Here is a 20,021-nt window from a genome sequence, read left to right as displayed (position 1 = left end):
TTTGATTACCAATGTATTAATGTATCCAGTCTGCAGTGTGGTGATCCCTGCAGAATGCCTGTGTAGTACCTGACCATTATATGATGCCTATATTCAGTCTCTGTATGTTGGTAATGTTCACTGACGATATGTGATAATTTTGGTTTTCCTATTATTTTTATTTAGCAACAATTTGCTGGCATTATGCAGTTCACAGTATTGTGGTGTTATCAGGTTACCGTATGGAGGTTTTATCTCCTAGCAGTATGGTGATTGCATATCACCACCATAATGTGGCTAGATAAAGTTACCATATGCTGATATTTTTCTGGTACTGCATTTTTATGTTGTTATTGTCCAAATACTGTATTCTGTATTATCCCAGTACTGTATCTTTATACTGGTATTGTCCAAGTACTGTATGCTGTAATTGTCAACTTGCAGTATGGGGGTAATTTAGTAACAGCATGGTGGTGTCCAGTCATGGTGGTAATAATATTAATCTGTTAATTATTTTTGGTACAAGGGCTAATTTGTATTTGCAAATTCTAGATTCAGCATATTGTGCCTTATGTTTCTCAAGAGTGTATGTTTCTTGGGATACACAGTCCACACAACTGAACCCAATGGACCGGTCTGTATGGTTTATAAATACCTTATTGTTAACAGATTTAACAGATTTAGTGTGCTATTACATTTGCTCATTAAAAAAAGGGATCATGATGCTGTAGGGAATAAATGTGCTTTAATGGGGGCACACTTAGTCTTTGTGCTTAGGGCAATGTGAGCTGTAGATAGTGTCCCCCTTAATATACTGTATTCTTGTATTATCAGAAAGATTGTCAATATTTCCAAAAAAGCTATTTCTATGGCCTAATCATATTCATAATGCAATATACAATTTCACTATGTCAATATATTAAAATTTTGAAACTGGAGAAATTGGGCCCCAATGTGGTCAGTGAATTCACAGAATCTGTGTGTCCAAGTCACGGGGCTACAATACGATAGTATCTCATGATAAAGAATTCAATGGGTGAAAAAGAGAATCTCCTATTACGTAGCTCTTCAGAATGTCAAGTCTTTGTCAATTCTATGTAAAGTAGGATATAATTAAGGGTCAATATTCTGATGTGGATGGGAGAAATGCTGACATTTTCGTATCACACAGAGCAGGGCAACTATAAGATGGGAACCTCAGAGAATTTCTTTGTAAAGACAAAATGGCCTTTAAGATTTTGGGTTGGCAGAAATGTGATCCACACTATGTTGTATCAATATAATTTCTTTGTACTAGCTGTTCCTATAGGTAGGTATGTAACATAAGGGAATATCCAGTTGTGTCTGCAAGCTTAAGGTATGTTGAAATGAGGAACACGATCAAATCAGCCCCAAATACATATATCCACCACAATGGAGAAGAAAAAATAATTGCATTTCCATAAATGTGAAAGTATACAGAAGTATGTGTAGGTTGAAAACAAAGTAAAATAACAACACAAAAATATACAATACATTTTGTGAAGAAGATTTTGAAGAATAAAAAATATGTAAAGGAGTAAAACAACTTATGTAAAATGTGGTAACTGAAGGATTGTAATAAAAAATATATATATTGTGAATATGTGAACTGTGTTGTAAAGAGTGGAAAGAGAAAAAAATATTCACAAATAGTGAATAAATTATAAAAAAATATAAAGAGATGTCTAGAAATATAATGTACAAAAATAAAGACTTAGGCCCCGAATCATGAGTGTTTTTGCCAGTAACTTAACGTAAAACACTTTGATAAATCACAACATTTTTGCTAAACTCAAGTGCATAAAAACATAGCAACTTTTGGTGTCTTCACAACAGTTTCATCCACCTCTATTAAAAATTTGGGATGGGGGCATGACCTCCCAATTCATCGAACAAGCTGGGACATACCCTCAGTATTAAGTAGAAAAATGAAGGCCTATATTCACACCACAAGGCAAGACACAGTAAAGTTCAAATTTGCACCACTTACAGTTGTCGGCCAGAGATGGGAGAATCGATTCTCAGGACTCAAATCCAGTTCAGTAATGTCTGACTGTGGACGAAGAAGGCCTAGAATTCTTCTCATGTCCCAGCAATCCCGTCTCTTCTTTTGATTAGCCGGGCTGGCACAGCGTCGTCCTTGTAGAGTGATGTACACACAGCGTCATTCCAGTCCGACTAATCTAAAAGAATAACTGAGAATGCAGGAAAGTAAGGCATTTCACAGGCCTCCTGTCCAGCGGCCACATTGTACTGACTTATCCAATGGATATTCTATAGTGCAAATATTGGTTAACGTTTTTGGAGACCCACTACTTTCAAAGATGAAAAATCTTTGACTAGTCTTAACTTATCTGTTATATTCAATGCTAAAAAAAAGTCAAGCCCCTTTGTAGTACTGACCTCTCAGTTACCCCCCTTAATTGATCCCTTCATTATTTCATTTCCTCAGTTGATATGTGAATAAATAGGTAATTAATGGATTTTGTTCAGGTATATTCAGTATATGTATTGTCACATGTGACTATTTGATCATGTCAAGTCCTGATATCTTGGACATCTTTTATTGGGTTTACCACATCCACACCTTGTCCTCCATGTGTATTGCTGAACGTTAAAAAGTAACTTGAATAGGAGGCAGATGTGTAGTAGCCTGCTGTGGCCACTGTCAGAAGACGGAGCAGCCCGCAATTGAGCATTTCTGACCGGCGGCGGCCGCCAACACCGAGAACAGCTGATTGACCGGGGTGCCAGTGATTTAATGCAAGCTCTGGAGGCAGAGTTATCTCCATGCAGCATCCTCCCCATAGCCTGAAAGAGCTCATTTATATAAATTGATAAAAGATGATTTCTCAGTAACAACACAGCTGATGTGAGACATACAGGGAGGACTTTTTCAGCATTCTATAACCTGTATGCCAATATTAATAGTTTAGATAGGGCAAATGTAGTGACAGATTCCCTTTAAGTCTACAGTATATGTATGGCCACCTTAACAGTGGTTATGACTTTATCTTGTTTTACTTGGCATTCATTTAAAGGCCAAATTGCCTTTGATTACAAGATAGATAAGAGACAAAGTGGATTGGCAGCTCTCCCAGCCATTTTTCAGTTTTCTTAATCCGATAGATGAGAACTAGAGTTGGTGCGCATCTGTTCACAGGATCAGGTCCTTTGACCACATGAGTAATCTGTGGTTGCTGGATGGGAGTCCTAAGAACAGCCTGTTTCCTTACGATGTCTGTGGCTCTTCTTCTGGTCAACCCGCTTGGCTTGATGTCATCGCTGCTATGTGACCCCCACACCAGGCTGGCTAATAGAGAGAGAAGAGTTGTAGATGCCAGGAGGTAAGCAGTGGTTCATAGGCCTCCCATCGGAGGCCTCCCAACAAAAATTATACAACTCCAATGTGCATCACAAAGTTTTCTGTATCTGCCACTGGTATACATTAGTGACCTGAGGAAACGAGAGACTAATTTTCATTCTTGAATTTGACTCCTTAGAACCATCTCCAATCACAGACTTGAAGGTTTCTTCTGTATCAAGCAGTTCTGTGACTCTTACATGGACACCCTCCAGTGACACAAATAGCTTATCTTACAGCTATACTGTGAATTATGGGTCTACCAATAAAACTGATATAAAGACCAGCCCTGCAGAGATAAAGGGCCTAGCTGCGGGAACGGAGTACAGTTTCACCATCTTTGCAGTCACCATAAATGAGATTATTAGCTCACCATCTAATGTTGTAAAAGGGACAACAGGTAAGTTAATTAAATGTCTATCTAAAATAGTATGTGTATGGTACAGCGTTCCTAATCGGAGGCCATATAATTAAGGGCTCACTCTAGTGAGCATATAATCAATCCATGTTCTATATGTGTGAATATCTAACCGTACACTGACCCAATGTGCCAGCCAGTGACTTCACCTATGTTAAGGCATCTCCAGCACCCATAAAATTTACCGATGTGACTGACCCGAATTTTAATATATATAGATGTGTGAACTTTGCCTTAGACAGTGGAAAGCCAAACTGCTAAGCTGCCCTATTGCCATATACTCAAGCCTCCTTAGTCTGGCCAAGTGAGCATGTATTTTTGATGAAAAAAGTGAAGTGAGAAGCGGACAGACATCTCTGATAACAAAATTATCAGGTCATGTCAACATTTTAGGCATGTCTGTCAAAAGTGGGGAAATCTCCATGCTCATCAATGTCGTTCTACCATCTTTTATTTCATATGATCGGCCGCCTGAAGGAAGGTGGTCTCCTGCCGTACAACTGATGATGATGCTTGGCCTTTAGTTTAGGCAGATGGCTGGTTGTCCTTCCAAAACTATGAAGATTGGGACACTGGTCATTAGACCCAGAAAACTTTAATGTGCTGGGAAGAAAGTTCCCTCCATCACTCTGGCTGTATTTGTAGAAGCCCATATGTAGGTCTTGTGTGCTAAAAGTAGTTTTAGGTATTAGATCATGATCAACTTTTTTTTAAATAAAATTTATATCTTCTATTTCAAGAACCAAACATAGTCCAAGGAGTGGAAGTTACGTCTGTGTCAGAAACTACGGTGACTCTCCAATGGACCCTCTCCACGGATCCTAATAATAAGACCTATACCTACACTGTGGATGGTCAAGGTGCCCAATTCACCAAGATTTCAAATATAAGCAGCAGCACCAATTCTGTAGTGATAAAAGACCTATTACCAGGAATAGACTACAACCTCACGGTCTCTGCAGTTACCCCGAACAATGTTTCTAGTGATCCGTCTATAATGATTTACACAACAACAAGTAAGTTCATGAAAAATTGAATACCACTCTTGACATGATACATTTTTATTTTTTTGCGTGAACCATTTTATATCTGAAGCAACAGGGAGGAGGTTCTTACTTGGCATAACCCATTATTTACACTTATCTTCTGTTTTATGATAAAATACATTTTTAATTCAATTAAATATTCTGGAAAAATTCTGCAAGCACAAGAAGTTAAAAGACAAATGCTATAAAAATTTACTTCTGAATATATATTGCAGACCTTCTAATGTATTGTGTATAATGGGGATGTACAGTAGATCTTGACACATCCGAGACGGTCCGAGGAAAAAACGGTCCAAGGAAAAAGTGGCTGCATGGCCAAGTTTGATCTGATATTCAGATTGCACTCAGCCATGCAAGTCAATGAGCCCATGGAAAACATCATACTGCAATTGAGTGACATCTGAGTGCGGTCCGATTACCACAGACTGACACAATGGAGAAAGATAATCCGATCACACCATGATCACAATCTGATCAAATTCTGATCAGAGTTTTATCAGTGTGTGATTAGTATAATCGACTTGATTCTCTCAGGTGAGAGAATATACAATCTTGTGACCCTAGCCCTAACTTGTGCACAGTGGTGTATGGACCCATAGACTTTCTATTGAGCCTGTACACCAGTGTGCCACTTTTATGCACGTGGTTCAGCATTACTGAACCAGACTCCACTAATTTTCTCACCTTCACACTACCGCCATCTATGACTTCTGTGGAGCCCTGTGTAGCAATCAAGCATGAAGCCAGAGCTCCGATGAGTTTTCCCACATTTTGATGGAAGGAGGGGTGATATTTCTTCATCCTTTCTCAGTTTTTTTTTGTCTTGATGACTAGGACTTCAGTGCCACCTATTTGTAAGTAGTGATTCTAAAAGTCATTATTGAGCCTTGCCATATGTCTTGGGATAAAAGCCAAACCAGAATCTCAGTGTGCAGACATGTCTTTCATGGTGTTGTTGTCATGTCCTCACTATATGAACGGGATTCATATAGCTTAACAAGCAGCTAAACCGCTATACCGGGGTCCAATAAGGGAGACTGTAGTTGAATCTGTGGTTTATTGAACGTAGATATAGATGTGTATGGTAAAACTACAAACAGAAACAGATACATAGGATCAGTATTGGATTCATGGAAATATACATTATACATAACATACAAACTGAACTACTAGCTGAGCAGGAGTTGTAACTAAGCTAGCTGATATAATGCAGAATATACAGAGGGAATGATTACATACCACCGATGCTAACACAAGGGGAAACTAAACGATGAGGTGCTTCCAATATGCAGACTTGAAAGAAATGGCCGACTGAAGAGAAGAAGGGGGCTGGCATAGACCATGATCCCTTGCAAAGTTACCCAGAATACATTAGGTATTGGAGGGAAAATACAGGAAGTACAATACATAACATCATGCAGTAATATCTTTTGGCCACTAGATGGAACTAAGGAAACAAGAAACATTATCTAAGGAAAACTGAATATCATTTCTTATGTTGGAGACAGAACAGTTGTCCCTCGTCAGTGCAGAGTATGAGATCTGATTTGGCTGTATGAGAGGCCTCTGTTCGGGGTCTAAGGGGTAACATTTCTCCTTATGGAGAAAGACATATCTGACATGTCAGTGAAAGGACACTTATAGGACATGCACGTAATGTAGGAAATTAAATATCCAAATTGCCTCTTCAGTAAGGAATGGACTTGAACTCAAGTGCCACCTATTGGAAGTAGCAGACCTGAACATCAATATGGACCCTTAAACGAGCCTTGCCACATGACTTAGGATAAAAGCCAAACAAGAATCTCAACTTGCAAACATGGTGTCTTGTGGTATTGCCCCTCTTCAGTGGAAAGTATGAGATGTGATTTTTCAGGTGAAAGGTTAAAGACTGGATCTAAGGAGTAACATTTCTCCTGGAGGAGGGGCAATTATCATATTTTATTTCCCAGGGATGCACTGTACGATGTACAAGTCTCCTTACACTGGCATGTCACTCCACAAGGAGAAATATTACCCCTTAGGGATTACAGAGTCTTGTTGATATTTCTTCTGTAGAGTTTAGACTTGTTATCTATAACTATTTCCTTACGAATCTCTATCATTGCTGATTGTGTGAAGGGCTTGTGAAACAACCAGATATTAGATCTATTAAGAATATGGTGAGATTAAATGAGAAGAACCAAGTGTTCTTCTTGCTCATACTCCTATTCATATGTAGGACAATACTGTAAGAAGAAACAAGATTTACTAGATATATTATAACAAATTTGTATTTTATATTTCCAGAACCAAGCGTAGTCCAAGGACTGGAAGTATTGCATGTATCAGAGAATACGATGACTCTTCAGTGGGATTTCTCCAAGGACACCAATTATAAGACTTATACCTACACTGTGGGTGGTAAAGGCGTCAATTTTAATGAGATTTCAAATATAAGCAATAATTCTGTAGTTGTACAAAACCTATTACCAGGAGTGGACTACAACTTCACTGTCTCTGCAGTCACCGAGAACAATGTTTCTAGTCAACCGTCTAGCCTTGTTAGTAATACAACAAGTAAGTTGACATTGCATAGTGCCGACGTTTACCTGACTGTTTTTATGTGAGATGATATGGAGAGTTTGCGAATAAAGTAGGGTATAATGAGATGAATTAGCAGAGTAGAGGTATTTACACAGTCTTAAGGTACTGTCACACTTGGCGATGCACCAGTGATCCCGACAACGATATGACCCGTCAGGATCGCTGGTGCATCGCTAAGTGGTCGCTAGTGAGCTGCCACACAGGCAGATCTCACCAGCGGTGTGGCGACGCAGCAGCGGTCGTTACTTACCTGTCAGATGCGGCGATGAAGACGTCCTCCCGCCCGTGTCCACACGTCGCTCGTCACCACAGCAGAAAGCCCAGCAGGAAGCTGACGACAAGAAACGGCCCAGGCTGTTCTCGCGCGATCAGCGATAACCAGTGGGGGAGCCGGTCGGAGGTAAGTATCACACATAGCGATATCGCTAGCAATATCGCTGCTACGTCACAAAACCAGTGACGTTATAGCGATATCGCTTAGTGTGACGGGCCCTTTACACCTCATCAGATATCAAGGCATATGTGTCCACAGATAGGTTGGCACTGGAAGTGAAATGTATAATTTCACTCAAAACATTCATTTGAAACCAATTTCGGAATGTACCAGATATACCATAGTGGTAGCCAAGTCTTTAAAAAGAGATTTCTGTTTTTTTTTTCATTGAAAGAGGATGGGGATGCTCTATACCAGCAAAGATGGAGATGTTGAAAAGCTTGAGTGCTGGGAGATTCTTCTTTTCTGAATACTTTCCCTTCACAAGCGCCACACTTTAATATGGAGTGCCAACCCATTTTTTTTTTGTATTCCTAGAGATCTTAAAAGGGCCAGAAGGTCATGTTTGATTGTGGCGAGAGACCCATTTTAATGTAGTTTTCCTGTCTCAGACTTTTATGCCACATCTATCTCTGAGAACTGCACCTATTTTCAGAATTGCTCCTCATCTTGAACCACATATGACATTTTTGGCAACTCCTTCCCGACATACGCCACAGATGGTGCTCCGTACCTGGCAGGTGTCAGCTGTGTTATGCAGCCAACACCTACTGCTAACAGCATAAAATGGACCTAACACCAGTCACTGCTATTTAACCCCCTAAAAGCCCATGTCTATCTATCAGTGACAGTGGTATTTAAGTGGTTTGATCCCGATGGTGCTCCATTTAGTGCCCATTACTTTTTGCCCTATAAAGGTGATTGTCAGGTGGTGATGGTTTGACATAGCAGCTATGGTGCTATTGAAGGCCCCCCGTTGCCACCATCCATCTGTTCCCATGAATCCATCCTTTGATCCTGTGGGATAACTCAAAGCTACAGTACAGACACAACTCAATTATCTGAAAAATAAAAAAGTAATTAAATTTAAAATCATTGAAATTGTTTTTTGTTTTTTTTTTACTTTTGAATTTTTTACTTTAACTATTAAAATGCAGTGTATGTATTATATATTAACAAAAACTTCACAAGTTTAGTATCCTCCCAATCGTACTGAGAACAGATTGATAGGTCATTTTTACTGCATTAAGAACTTTGCAAAAACACAACCCAAATAAAGAATAGGTAAATTGCTGTTTTTCACCTTTTCACTTGGAATTGTTTTTCTAAAATATTACAGTATATGGTAAAATGAATAGTTCCTTTCAAAACAGCTCATCCCACAAAAAACAACCCTCCTTTGGTTAAGTCGATGAAAAAAAAAAATAAAACAAGTTTATATCTCTTGAAATAAAAAAAAAAAAGGGCAGTTAAAAAAAAAAATCCCAAAAGCACAAAGACAAAAACTGACTGTGATGGGAGAGGGATAAGAAATAAAAATGACCAGATCGGGTATTAAAAATCGATTTATTTTTTTACCTTATGATATTGTTTCTCTTTTTAGTGCCATCCACAGTGCCAACATTTCAGGTTATTGACAAATCAAATGATTCTGTAAGTTTTAACTGGACTGTCCCCAATGATATTAATAAGGCCACATATTACTACATTGTGGTAAAGAATGACAGCACCAAACTACAGACAACCAACAATTCATTGGAAGTGAAGTATCTGGCAGCAGGAGAAACCTACAGCTTTACCATCTACACTGTCACCAGCAATGGCGTCAAGAGCCGCAATTATCCTAGTAAAAGTTGCACAACAAGTAAGTCCTTATGATCAACTTAAAGGGAAAATAATCACACTATTAATCTAGAATGTATTTAAAAGAATTTAAAAAATTTTTTCTTTTTTTTTTCAGGACCCAATGCTCCAAACAATCTTCAAGGCAATGCAATTAATATCTCTGAAATATACATTACCTGGGCGCCGCCAGGAGATGTTAATGCACACTTTTATAACTACCATGTGACGTGGCAAGATACAACAGCATCACAGAAGGAAACGACTAGTGTTACTACTAATGACATACATTTCAGTATAAAGAACCTGCTCCCGGGACATCTATACAATATAATTGTCACATCTGTGATCCAAGATACTAAAAGTGTTAATGCGCAAATATTCACTCCGACCAGTAAGATTATTTCTTCTATGCACTTAAATGTTTGTCTCCTTAAAGAAGACCTGTCAGTTTTTGTTATTATTTTATTCCTATTGTTCCCCTGAGCACTCACGGTATGGTTTCAGAGATGTAGGCCTTTTTATTTACAGCAGATGTTTATGGACGTAGCTCACAGGATCCTCTAGGGCGTGTCTTTAGGCTGCTCTGCATAACTGTCCTGTGAGCCATGCCCCCCTGAGAAAGACCATTAAACTAGTGTAAGCAGGTTACAGGATAGATTGACGCAAGGGAGGTAGAGCAAAGGTTAACAGTATAACCATTTAACTGGAACAATAAAGGAACTCTTCGCAGGGAGATAATAGTTAAATTGAGAACAGAAATTACAATGAAACAACAGTCCAGTTATTAAACTTATTGTGTCTTTAGGTTCCTCAGACGCAGGTGATCTGTGGGAGGTTGTAGTACCGGCAACGGCCGGTGTATCCTCCGATGGGGTCCCACAATTAACGGTCCAACTTCTGGCGGCAACAGGTGGTCTCCAGTTTTATTCGTTGAGCCCCTAGTCCATAAGCCTGTGCAGCCAAAGTAAAGAGGGCTGCAGAAATCCCGATACCAAGTGGGAGCTGGTGCGCGCTGGCCAGCAGAGGGAACTGCAACTTGGTGTCCTGTAGCCAGCCCACATTTCTCTGCACGTTTAGCTGGGCGCACAGCACTCTCCTGTCCCGCTGGAGTGCTCAGGAGATGTTGGCCGCACTACATCACAGCGCTGCTGCTCGGGGTGCAGAGCACGCTGCACCCTCCTGCACTCTCCCTGATAGCCGGAAACTCATTGCCGCTTTGCGCACTTTTAGTTCTGTTTCCTGCTTAAACACGCCACCTATTCTCGGGTCATGGGACCTGTCCGGTCTACTATTCCTTCCCCCGGGCAACAAGGGACGCAGCCTCGGCAGTTCCGGACCCGGCTCAATCCAGGTACCTTCAGCCCAATCTTCCTCCTTACACCAGCACTAAATATAAAGGTCCATGTCTCTAAAACTGTATGGCGGATATAGTAAAAAAAAATAATACACAATTCTCAGTGAAGCAGTGGGAATGATATGAGAGTATTTTAAAAAATAATTTTTTTTTTTTCTTCCAAGAAACCAGGCCAGGTGCCTGGCTTGTCTGTAGGTTCTGTATGATATTGCAGCTTATCCCCATACTCTTGAATGCAGCTGAGCTGCAGTACCAGAAACGGCTCATGGACGAGGCGCAGCACTGTTTCTTTACTCATAAACACCTCTTTGATGACAAGGATTTCCTTAGAATCAGTGAAAGGCAGTTTGGTAAATACTTTTATTCCGATACGGTGAAGGAGAACCTTCTCTTGCACTGTATCATTTGACTGTTATTCTTCCTGGAGTTGTATGAACATATTGTAATCTGGAAAATAGAAAAAACACGGCACTCAGTGTGGAGGGAGGTGCACAAGTCGGGTATCCAGCCAACTAACAATGTAGTACAAAAACTTGGCACTCAAAAGAAAAATTGATTTGACAGTTCCTTTATTGTAAAAGGCATCCAGTTAAATATACTTCTTTTACTTCTTTAAACGTTTTCGGTCATACAATTGACCTTCATCAGAAACAGAATTTTTTCACAGTTGGTTTTAACTAGAATGAGTTTACAAGAAGACAAGACAGTATGGTTAGTGAACAAATAAGTACATAACAAATATCTGAGCAACAGGATGCTGATAATGACCGTATGAACATCATGTAAAGTTTAGACGAAAGGTCGATGACTAGATAAATACTGAAATAGCGAATCCTGAGACAAGGTTCAAGTGAGCATAGTGAAACTCCACAGGTTCCAAAAAAAAAAAAAAAAAAGAAGACGGTGAGTGACTATGGCACATAAACATAAACATATTGGGCGATGTTATGTGAATGAGGAAAGAGAAAAAATCCAAAACAGTCAATTAATACCTGGGTATATTCATTAATAATGTGGAGTAACAGATGTCTGGGAAGCAGCAGCAACTGAGGATGAAAGGACACTGAGGATGATAAGAAAAGAGTATAAATGTGTGTACTGAGATAGGCTGAGGATGTGCACGTAATGTGAACTAAATTACCCATTCATGTAGGAAATCACCAGACCCACGGGTTTGACACCTTGGGTTATACAGGGAAACAGTAGATCCAATGATTGGTGTGGGTGTCCAGAAATTTGTACTGCAATTGAAACATGTAGAAGGTATGAGTAGCGCTGAGGACAAAGAATGTGAGGTGAACACTGTATTAAGAAGTGTAAAATCACCTGTAATATATTCAGGAAACTATCCTGTATTGTTTGTGACAGGCATGAATGTCCACAACTGGGTGCTAAAATTGAAAGAGAAGAAAGCATAAGCAAAAAGGCACTAGTTGGTACAATAGTAGTGCCCTAATGTTGTCTGGGAGAACTAGAGTCACCTGTGATTCTCCAAATGGTCAGTCCTGCCCAGGGAGGCAAGTGTGTCACAGGGAGAGTGAAGGCGCTGTTCAGGAGAAGCACTGAGGGTGCAGAGGAATAGCGCTGCAAAAAAGGAGTAAATGCTGTCAATGTGATAAAATAGAGAACCAGCAAGAAATGAGCTGGATCTCTTAAAAATGTTACATTGGTCTGTGGCTGGACGCATGTGCTGCTGGTATGAGAGACTCTGTATTGCAGGGAAGTATATCCGGGTATAAGCGGAGAATGATAGCCTATCACGGCCCCAGGAGGGCGGTCACATGATCAGGATGTTAATTATGGGGCGGCGCCTGTGTGATAGACAGCTGTGTCCAAGTAAGAGGAGAAAGAAGGAGGGGGGGAGCCCATGATGTAACAGGGGGCGGGTAGAGGGCGGCGCTTATGCCCTAAACGTCATCCCTCTGTGGAAGGAGTGAGAGGAATGTCTCCATGGGAATGCTGTACTGAATAGTGCCTACTTATGACAGCGGTTCTTTAATAATAATATATGGAATTTTCCATTACAGTTCCTCTCAGGTACCTGTCTTGGCACTCATTCCAGTCGGCTATTACCTTTCATGTGGTATTGCACATCCAGTAGCACCAGCCGACCACGAATCTCACTGTATCCTTTATTTACCAGTGTCACACTTGTTGTTTGTTTTCAACCTCCTAGGGCACGCCTTTTACATATGTTCCTTACATACCATCACAGCACGAACTCTCTATCACCGCCCATGGAACCTGTGGAGTTTCACTAAGCTCACTTGAACCTTGTCTCAGGATTTGCTATTTCAGTATTTATCTAGTCATCGACCTTTCGTCTAAACATGTTGCATTTCGGCGAGCACGGTGCACCGTCAAAAGTGCGCAGCACGCTACTTTCACACTGGCAGTGCATGATCTGCGCACCCTATGCTAAAGATGGGGTGCGCCGATCGCATGCGTGCAAATGCGATAGTAGGCGGTGATCCCGGATGGGGCGGGCAGGGAGCCGGATCGGGGCAGGGCTTACCGACGCAGTGCGCAGCGTTGTTTCAACGCTAACGTGAAACCAGCCTAACCATACTGTCTTGTCTTCTTGTAAACTCATTCTAGTTAAAACCAACTGTGAAAAAATTCTGTTTCTGATGAAGGTCAATTGTATGACCGAAAACGTTTAAAGAAGTAAAAGAAGTATATTTAACTGGATGCCTTTTACAATAAAGGAACTGTCAAATCAATTTTTCTTTTGAGTGCCAAGTTTTTGTACCATATTGTAATCTGGGTCTTACTATCCCTCCAGTAAATATACTGTCCCTAAACAATCTGACATGTCCAGTCAGGGTTCCCAGTGTCAGACTATGGGGCGACACATTTGTCAAGGGAAATGATAAGGCCCAGCTATCAATTTGTTCATACACTGCACAGAAAAATAATTGTAAAATGGTACAACACCGAGTTGTAAGGAAAGATATTCCAACATTACAATTTTATCGAAAATGCAGATGTTCTTGTTAGATAAGCAGGACATGTCAAAAGAGCCAGCAGATCCCTTTAATAAAAAAAACCTCCGTTGCCTTTTATTTTATTTTTTTTATACTTATTTTTTCTTCCATAGTCCTAATGTGGCATCAATTTAAGATGTGTACAATACCCTCCTTGATTCAATAGCACAGATTATTATGACCATCTTCCTTTAGTTCAGTAGGGGTTCTGGGTATTGTGTCCTTATACAGACATTAAAATATGATATAGTACCGCCCACTGGACTAAAAATCCCCAGAAAGAACAGCAGATGAAAGGATTAAAACACAGGTTATACTGAATCTTTTCTCCCATACCTACATTATACATCAATCTTCTTGGCTCCTCCTGCTCTATAGCATGGTGCCTGCAGATTGGACTGCTTAGTCACTCCCCAAAAAACAAGTTTTTCCTTTTCGGTAGTGTAGGGGATCATTTGTTAATCAATGGAGGTCCGACTACTGGGACTTCAAAAACTTTCAATATCAGGGGTCTGAATATTGTTTTTCCTGAAAAAACAAGTTTATACCCATGCACAAGCTGCTTAGCTTCATTGATGGAATGTCGGCTGCAATTTTTTTGGAGCTGACATTCAGTCTTTGCAAAAAAAGTCATCAGATCAGCGCTGTCAATTACCATTGGTCCTAGTGCCGTCCGTGAGAGGTCATTTATTTCCACGCACAGCACTCAGACAAAATATAAGTTCCCTTACATGATTTTTTTTTTTCTTGCAGAGTCAGTTACTACACAGGGCTTAGAGGCGGGTGACGTAAACAACACCAGCATCACACTGACATGGAAGAATCCTAATACTCCTGATAGTCTTGTGTCAGGATATCGGGTCACTGTCTATATAAATGAACATAAAAAAACGCAAAATGAAACCCTTGAAGAAAAATATGTTGTGAGTAACTTGGACCCTGGAAACGTTTATAACATCAGTGTTGAAAGTTTTTCTCGCATTTCGAAACCCGGAAACACTAACCGTGCGTCCAGAGCGGATACCAGCATCACATCCTACAGCACACCAAGCTTCATCAGGGTGGAAACAGGTAAATAAGATACCACTGATCAATAGATCTGCAAGTCTGAAAGTCCCAAAGTAACCTCAACCGGCCTGTAAATGCATACGTAGGATATTTGCCGATTTATTATTAGATTTGCCCCTCCTTTTTTTTTCTCCAGTTTTTGGTACTTTTCGCCCATTTTTCATTTGTGCCTGATTCGACTTTTTTTTTTCGCCTTTTTTTAAAGCTTATTTTATAGATGTATGCCATTGTGTGGGGACTTTATTTTCCAGACGTTTTCAGTGTATTCATCAATTGTGACTATTTTGGTGAAAATTTTACTGGATCTAGCAAAAAATTTTAGTTTTTGGGCAAAAGGGGTCAAAGGCAAAGCTAATGAGCATTTTTGATATTGCACAAAATTCATGAACCGCATGCGCCATTTTGAAAAAATTGGCGTAAAAAATGTAAATGAATACTAAACGATAAAGAAAAGGAACTTAACAAAAATACAAATAATAAATCTGACCCTTAATGAGGACCTTTAATCAGGATATTCAACCCCTTATTACATTTACACCTTGCTAGTAGAATTTATTTGAGAACTGTTCTTGAAGGTTCATGCTCAAATGCAGCTGGGCGGGCAAGTCACGTCTCGGTGTGCTGTACTTTGCTGCTCACGGCCAGCTTCTTGTCATTGATTGACAGGTACCCTCAGTGACCTGTCTCCTCTGCGCATGCACAATCATTCCTCGGGTTCAATACAAGAAATCAATGTGAACCAAACAGGCATTTTAAGTTGAAATGTTTTTGGGGTTTTTTTTAGGAGTGGGATGATGTTCTGATTACATATATGAGTAAACCCCTCACCCTTAGTTTTTAGGATAATATATTTCAAATTACTCCCATAGGCCATTGATTGCAAACAAGATTTGTTATTTTGCAGATACAGAAAAATAGTTTTCTTAACACAAGCACTCAAGACCATGTTGTGAAAATGAGTACACCCCAATGAAAGTCTTAGGCGTAAAGCTAAAATATATAGAAGAATTCAACCACAGATAAGTCATTATCTGGAGTCCAGCAGTCAGTTCACTATAAAAGGGTGTGAAATAAAAGATAGTGATTGGTTTCCCAAATAGTATAATCGCACCCATCTCAATCCCTTTATATCTAGACTTTGCCTTTACCATATGAGTAATATAGAAGTGTCAAAAGTAAGCTATAGCAATATCACAAATATGGAGATCTCAGTGCTTGGCTAATTGAACTTTCTCCTTATTCAGACCCTGACCCTGTTGGTAACCTCATGTGTTCTAAGATGGATGCGTACCAGATAAATGTACATTTTACATGTCCTCTTGGGAATTATTCTTCATTTGATGTGTTGGTGAACAACAAAAGCAGAATTAATGATCCCACATGCTCGAAAGATATCCCAATATCCAACCTACAACCTGCCGCGAGTTACAAGATTAGTGTGAAGACACTGGCTACAAATAAATCTACCATCTCAGTAGTGATAAACTGTGCAACTGACAACACAGGTAAGTCACCAGCTGCCACATACTCCATTGTCCTGAACGTTGCATGAACGGTTCATTGACCAAACCTTTCTTTTTTGGTAGGAGTCATTGTTGGATCGATATTCGGCGTCCTACTATTCCTTCTTCTCATCGCTGTCATCGCTTTCTTTGTTCTGAAGAAGAGAAGGTGAGATATTGTTTTATATTTTTTTTCTCCTTCTCATTGGGGGACACAGAGACTGTGGGTGTATGCTACTGCCGTCTGGAGGCTGACACTAGGTATACAAAAAACAAGTTATCTCCTCCGCCGCATACACCCTCGCCCCGATAGCGGGCGGAAACCAGTTTTTTGCTTAGTGTCTTATGGAGGCACACGCAGTCTGGATCTCTCCAGGCTATTTTTTTTTCTCGTTTACCATGAAGATGAGACAGGGGCGACGGATCCTATAGAAAGGGTCCGATCTCCCCAAACCAACAACAGGGGAGCACGCGTTGAGTATCGCCTCCGCGTATCCTTTCCCGCACAGAGGGACACCTCTGGGACTTTTCCCCAGACATCTATTTTTTCCTTGTTTTTTATTTTATGAAGATAAGAGGGGCAACGCATCCTATTGAAAGGATCCGATTTCCCCAAACCAGCAACGGGCGACCACGTGCGAGTGTCCCTCCACGTTTCCTTTCCCGCGACGTGGGACACTATGCCAGACTTAGCCCTGTCCACCCCTAGGTATTGAAACCATGGGCTTGCAAAGAGGCACAAGACTAGTCTGTGCGGCCCCCACTGCTCCACCAACGCATGACGGCGGTGCTGCATAGCGGCGGACGGTCCCTCTCCTCGCCTCTGCAAGGCGGTCGGAGCTAGGGTGCTTGCACCGTCCTAAACAGAAGTAACTCAGGTGCTGGCTATCGAGCTGGAGGTCGCAGGTATGAGCTGGAGAGGGCCCTGGGCAGTGTTTTTCGGAGCCGGGGATAGTGGTCAGGCTTACCCCCGGGTGGAGAGGCCGCTGCTTGAGTCAGGCGGCCATTCGGCTGGGGGGGGACAGTATTTACAATAGCCCGGGTAATCAGTTGGCATTAATCCCCCCTTTTCCCCCCCTTCCTCCGGTCCTCTAACCTTCCTCGCGCCGTCACTCCCCTCCTCCCTCCTGGTACCGGTGCGGTCCGGGAGACTTAGTGGGCCCGGGGAGCCGCCAGCAGACGGAGCGGCATGGGGAGTCGGATGGCCGGGGTAGCGGTCCGCCAGCATACCAAGCGGGCGGACCATCTCTAATTTAGCCCGTGGCTAAGTATGGAAGTATGACCAGGCCGGGCGCCGGATAAAATTGAGGCCCCGGCTGCAAAGCAGGGTAGGCCGCGAGAATAGAAGACTCGCAGCTTACCCAGGAGTGAGGCAGCAGGCGGACTGCAGGCTCGGGGAGAGACACGCAGGAGCGGGTAAGTGCGACCCCATCCCGGAGCCACACTAAGGCACTACAGGGTTACCCTCCTCCTCCTCTCCCCTCGAACCTTAAAGGGATTTTTTATTTTTTTTGGCCTACGCCAGCAGTATGTCTGGAAAAGGAAAAACGCACACGTTCCTTTATGCCGCATGCGTTTCCTGTGGGGTTATGTTCCCACGAGCGCAGACTGTTAAGTTATGTGAAGCCTGCGACTCCGAACGCGCCCAGGAGCCCTCCCCTGCGACAGAGCCCAGGGGTCTGGATCCCCCAGAATGGGCGTTATCACTCTCTCGGTCCATGGTTTCACTCACGAAGGTGATTGAGACCCTTCAGGCCCCGGATAGGGGTAGAGACGACGTCTCGCCTGTTTGGGAGGGTTCATCCACCTCACAAGAGCCTCCGGCCTGCAGGGGCCGCACTCTCTCTAGGCAGACGCATAGGAAAAGAGCCCATACTGCGTCTCCAGGCCCCTCCGGTGCCTCAGCATCCGCGAGTGCGGCGTCTTGCTCACCGTCACCATTTTCTGGGAGCGAGCAGAGTTCAGGTGATGACTGGGAGGAATCCTTGGACCTGGATACCCCGGGGTATCGGGAGACGGTAGACAGTCTTATTGAAGCGGTCAATCAGACTCTGGGTATTGAGGATGATGTCTCCCTAACCGCAGGTCATAAGGTATCCTTTAAGAAGGCCAGGAGACCACATAGATTGTTTAGCACTCATCCTGAGTACGAGGACATAGTGCAGCAGCACAGAGAACGTCCAGACAAGCGTTTTTCAGGACAAAAAACGCTAGAAACGAGATATCCGTTCGCATCAGAGCTCTGTAAGAAATGGGCGGAATCTCCGGTGGTGGATCCCCAGTGTCACGCCTGGCCTCAAGATCCTTGTTGTCAGTACCTAGTGGTTCTTCCATTAAGGACCCCACGGATCGACTCATAGAAGGTTTAGCTCGCTCGGTGTATGAGGCATCGGGATTAGCGCTCTTTCCTTCTTTTGCGGCAACGTGGGTAGCCAAAGCCATGATGTCATGGTCAGATTCTTTGAATAAGGTCCTGCAGGATAGAGAATTGCCGACGGAAGTGGCTGAGATAGCAAGTCAGATCGCGATGGTGGGTGACTATTTAATTAATACATCTTTGGATGCGGCTAATGGCGCAGCACTAGCAGCAGCAAATGCAATCGCCATTAGGCGAGCCTTGTGGTTAAGGCTATGGCGGGCTGATTCGATTTCTAAGAAGTCTTTGACTTCCCTGCCTTTTAAGGGTAATCGGCTATTTGGGGAGAAAATAGACAAGCTCATTTCAGATGCTACAGGGGGAAAAAGCAGCTTTCTTCCACAACAGAAGATTAGACTGCCATTTCGTCAACCTCATGCGCGCTTTCGAGCATTTCGCACCCCCGGGTGGATGGCAGCGGCCAGTACCTCCGCCCCAGCTCGCTATGGCCAAGACAAAGAGCGTCAGGTCACATATAAAACCAACCCGCTGGGTATGATGCGGGGCCGCTCGCCCAGGTCAAGGGGGGCCAGGTCCCAGAGGCCCTCAGCGAATGACTCGAGGCATCTGGTACCCGAGGACAGCAGAGTAGGCGGACGTCTGCTCAGGTTCTGCCTCGTCTGGGTCGCGATGACGCATGGGTGGCAGAATTAGTGTGTTCCGGGTACAAAATAGAATTTGTCAAAGATCCGCCAAGACGATTTTTTTCTTTCCCGGCTTCCCAAAACGGAATCCCGGGCAGAGGCATTGCTAGGGGCCATCGAGGTGCTGCAGCGCAACGGGGTCATTGTCCCTGTACCAGAGTGCAAAAGAACCCAAGGATTTTATTCCAACCTGTTCGCAGTCCCCAAGAAGGATGGAACAGTAAGGCCGGTTCTGGACCTAAAGCTCCTGAACGGGTTCATCAGGGTCAGGCATTTTCGCATGGAATCTCTCCGGTCGGTCATATCGTCCATGGAGCACGGAGAATATTTGGCCTCGATCGATGTCCAGGATGACTACCTGCACATCCCGATTTTTTTCCCCCGCATCAAAGGTTCCTTCGGTTTGCAATCGATGGTCGGCATTTCCAATTTGTGGCCATGCCTTTCGGGTTGGCCACGGCCCCCAGGATATTCACGAAGGTGATGGCTGTCTTCATGGCCATTCTACATTCTCGGG

At 42.5% G+C, this 20,021-nt stretch overlaps 1 protein-coding gene across 3 annotated transcripts in view; it reads left to right on the top strand.

Moving 5' to 3' along the window:
• Positions 1 to 20,021, top strand: part of PTPRH (protein tyrosine phosphatase receptor type H) — a 307,023-nt gene that overhangs the window by 215,400 nt on the left and 71,602 nt on the right. For all 3 annotated transcript variants that reach the window (XM_073571084.1, XM_073571082.1, XM_073571083.1), the window contains 8 exons: positions 3,504 to 3,764; positions 4,523 to 4,798; positions 7,118 to 7,387; positions 9,292 to 9,552; positions 9,649 to 9,924; positions 14,628 to 14,945; positions 16,187 to 16,447; positions 16,529 to 16,613. In XM_073571084.1, coding sequence (XP_073427185.1) covers positions 3,504 to 3,764; positions 4,523 to 4,798; positions 7,118 to 7,387; positions 9,292 to 9,552; positions 9,649 to 9,924; positions 14,628 to 14,945; positions 16,187 to 16,447; positions 16,529 to 16,613 — 2,008 coding nt within the window. The remainder of the gene's footprint in view (positions 1 to 3,503; positions 3,765 to 4,522; positions 4,799 to 7,117; positions 7,388 to 9,291; positions 9,553 to 9,648; positions 9,925 to 14,627; positions 14,946 to 16,186; positions 16,448 to 16,528; positions 16,614 to 20,021) is intronic.

Source organism: Dendrobates tinctorius, unplaced genomic scaffold (assembly GCF_039654945.1).
Source record: "Dendrobates tinctorius isolate UK_male_01 unplaced genomic scaffold, ASM3965494v1 ptg000028l, whole genome shotgun sequence".
NCBI classification, from domain to species: Eukaryota; Metazoa; Chordata; class Amphibia; order Anura; family Dendrobatidae; genus Dendrobates; species Dendrobates tinctorius.
The sequence above is the reverse complement of the archived record's forward strand: the minus strand, read 5'-3'. Positions and strand labels throughout refer to the sequence as shown.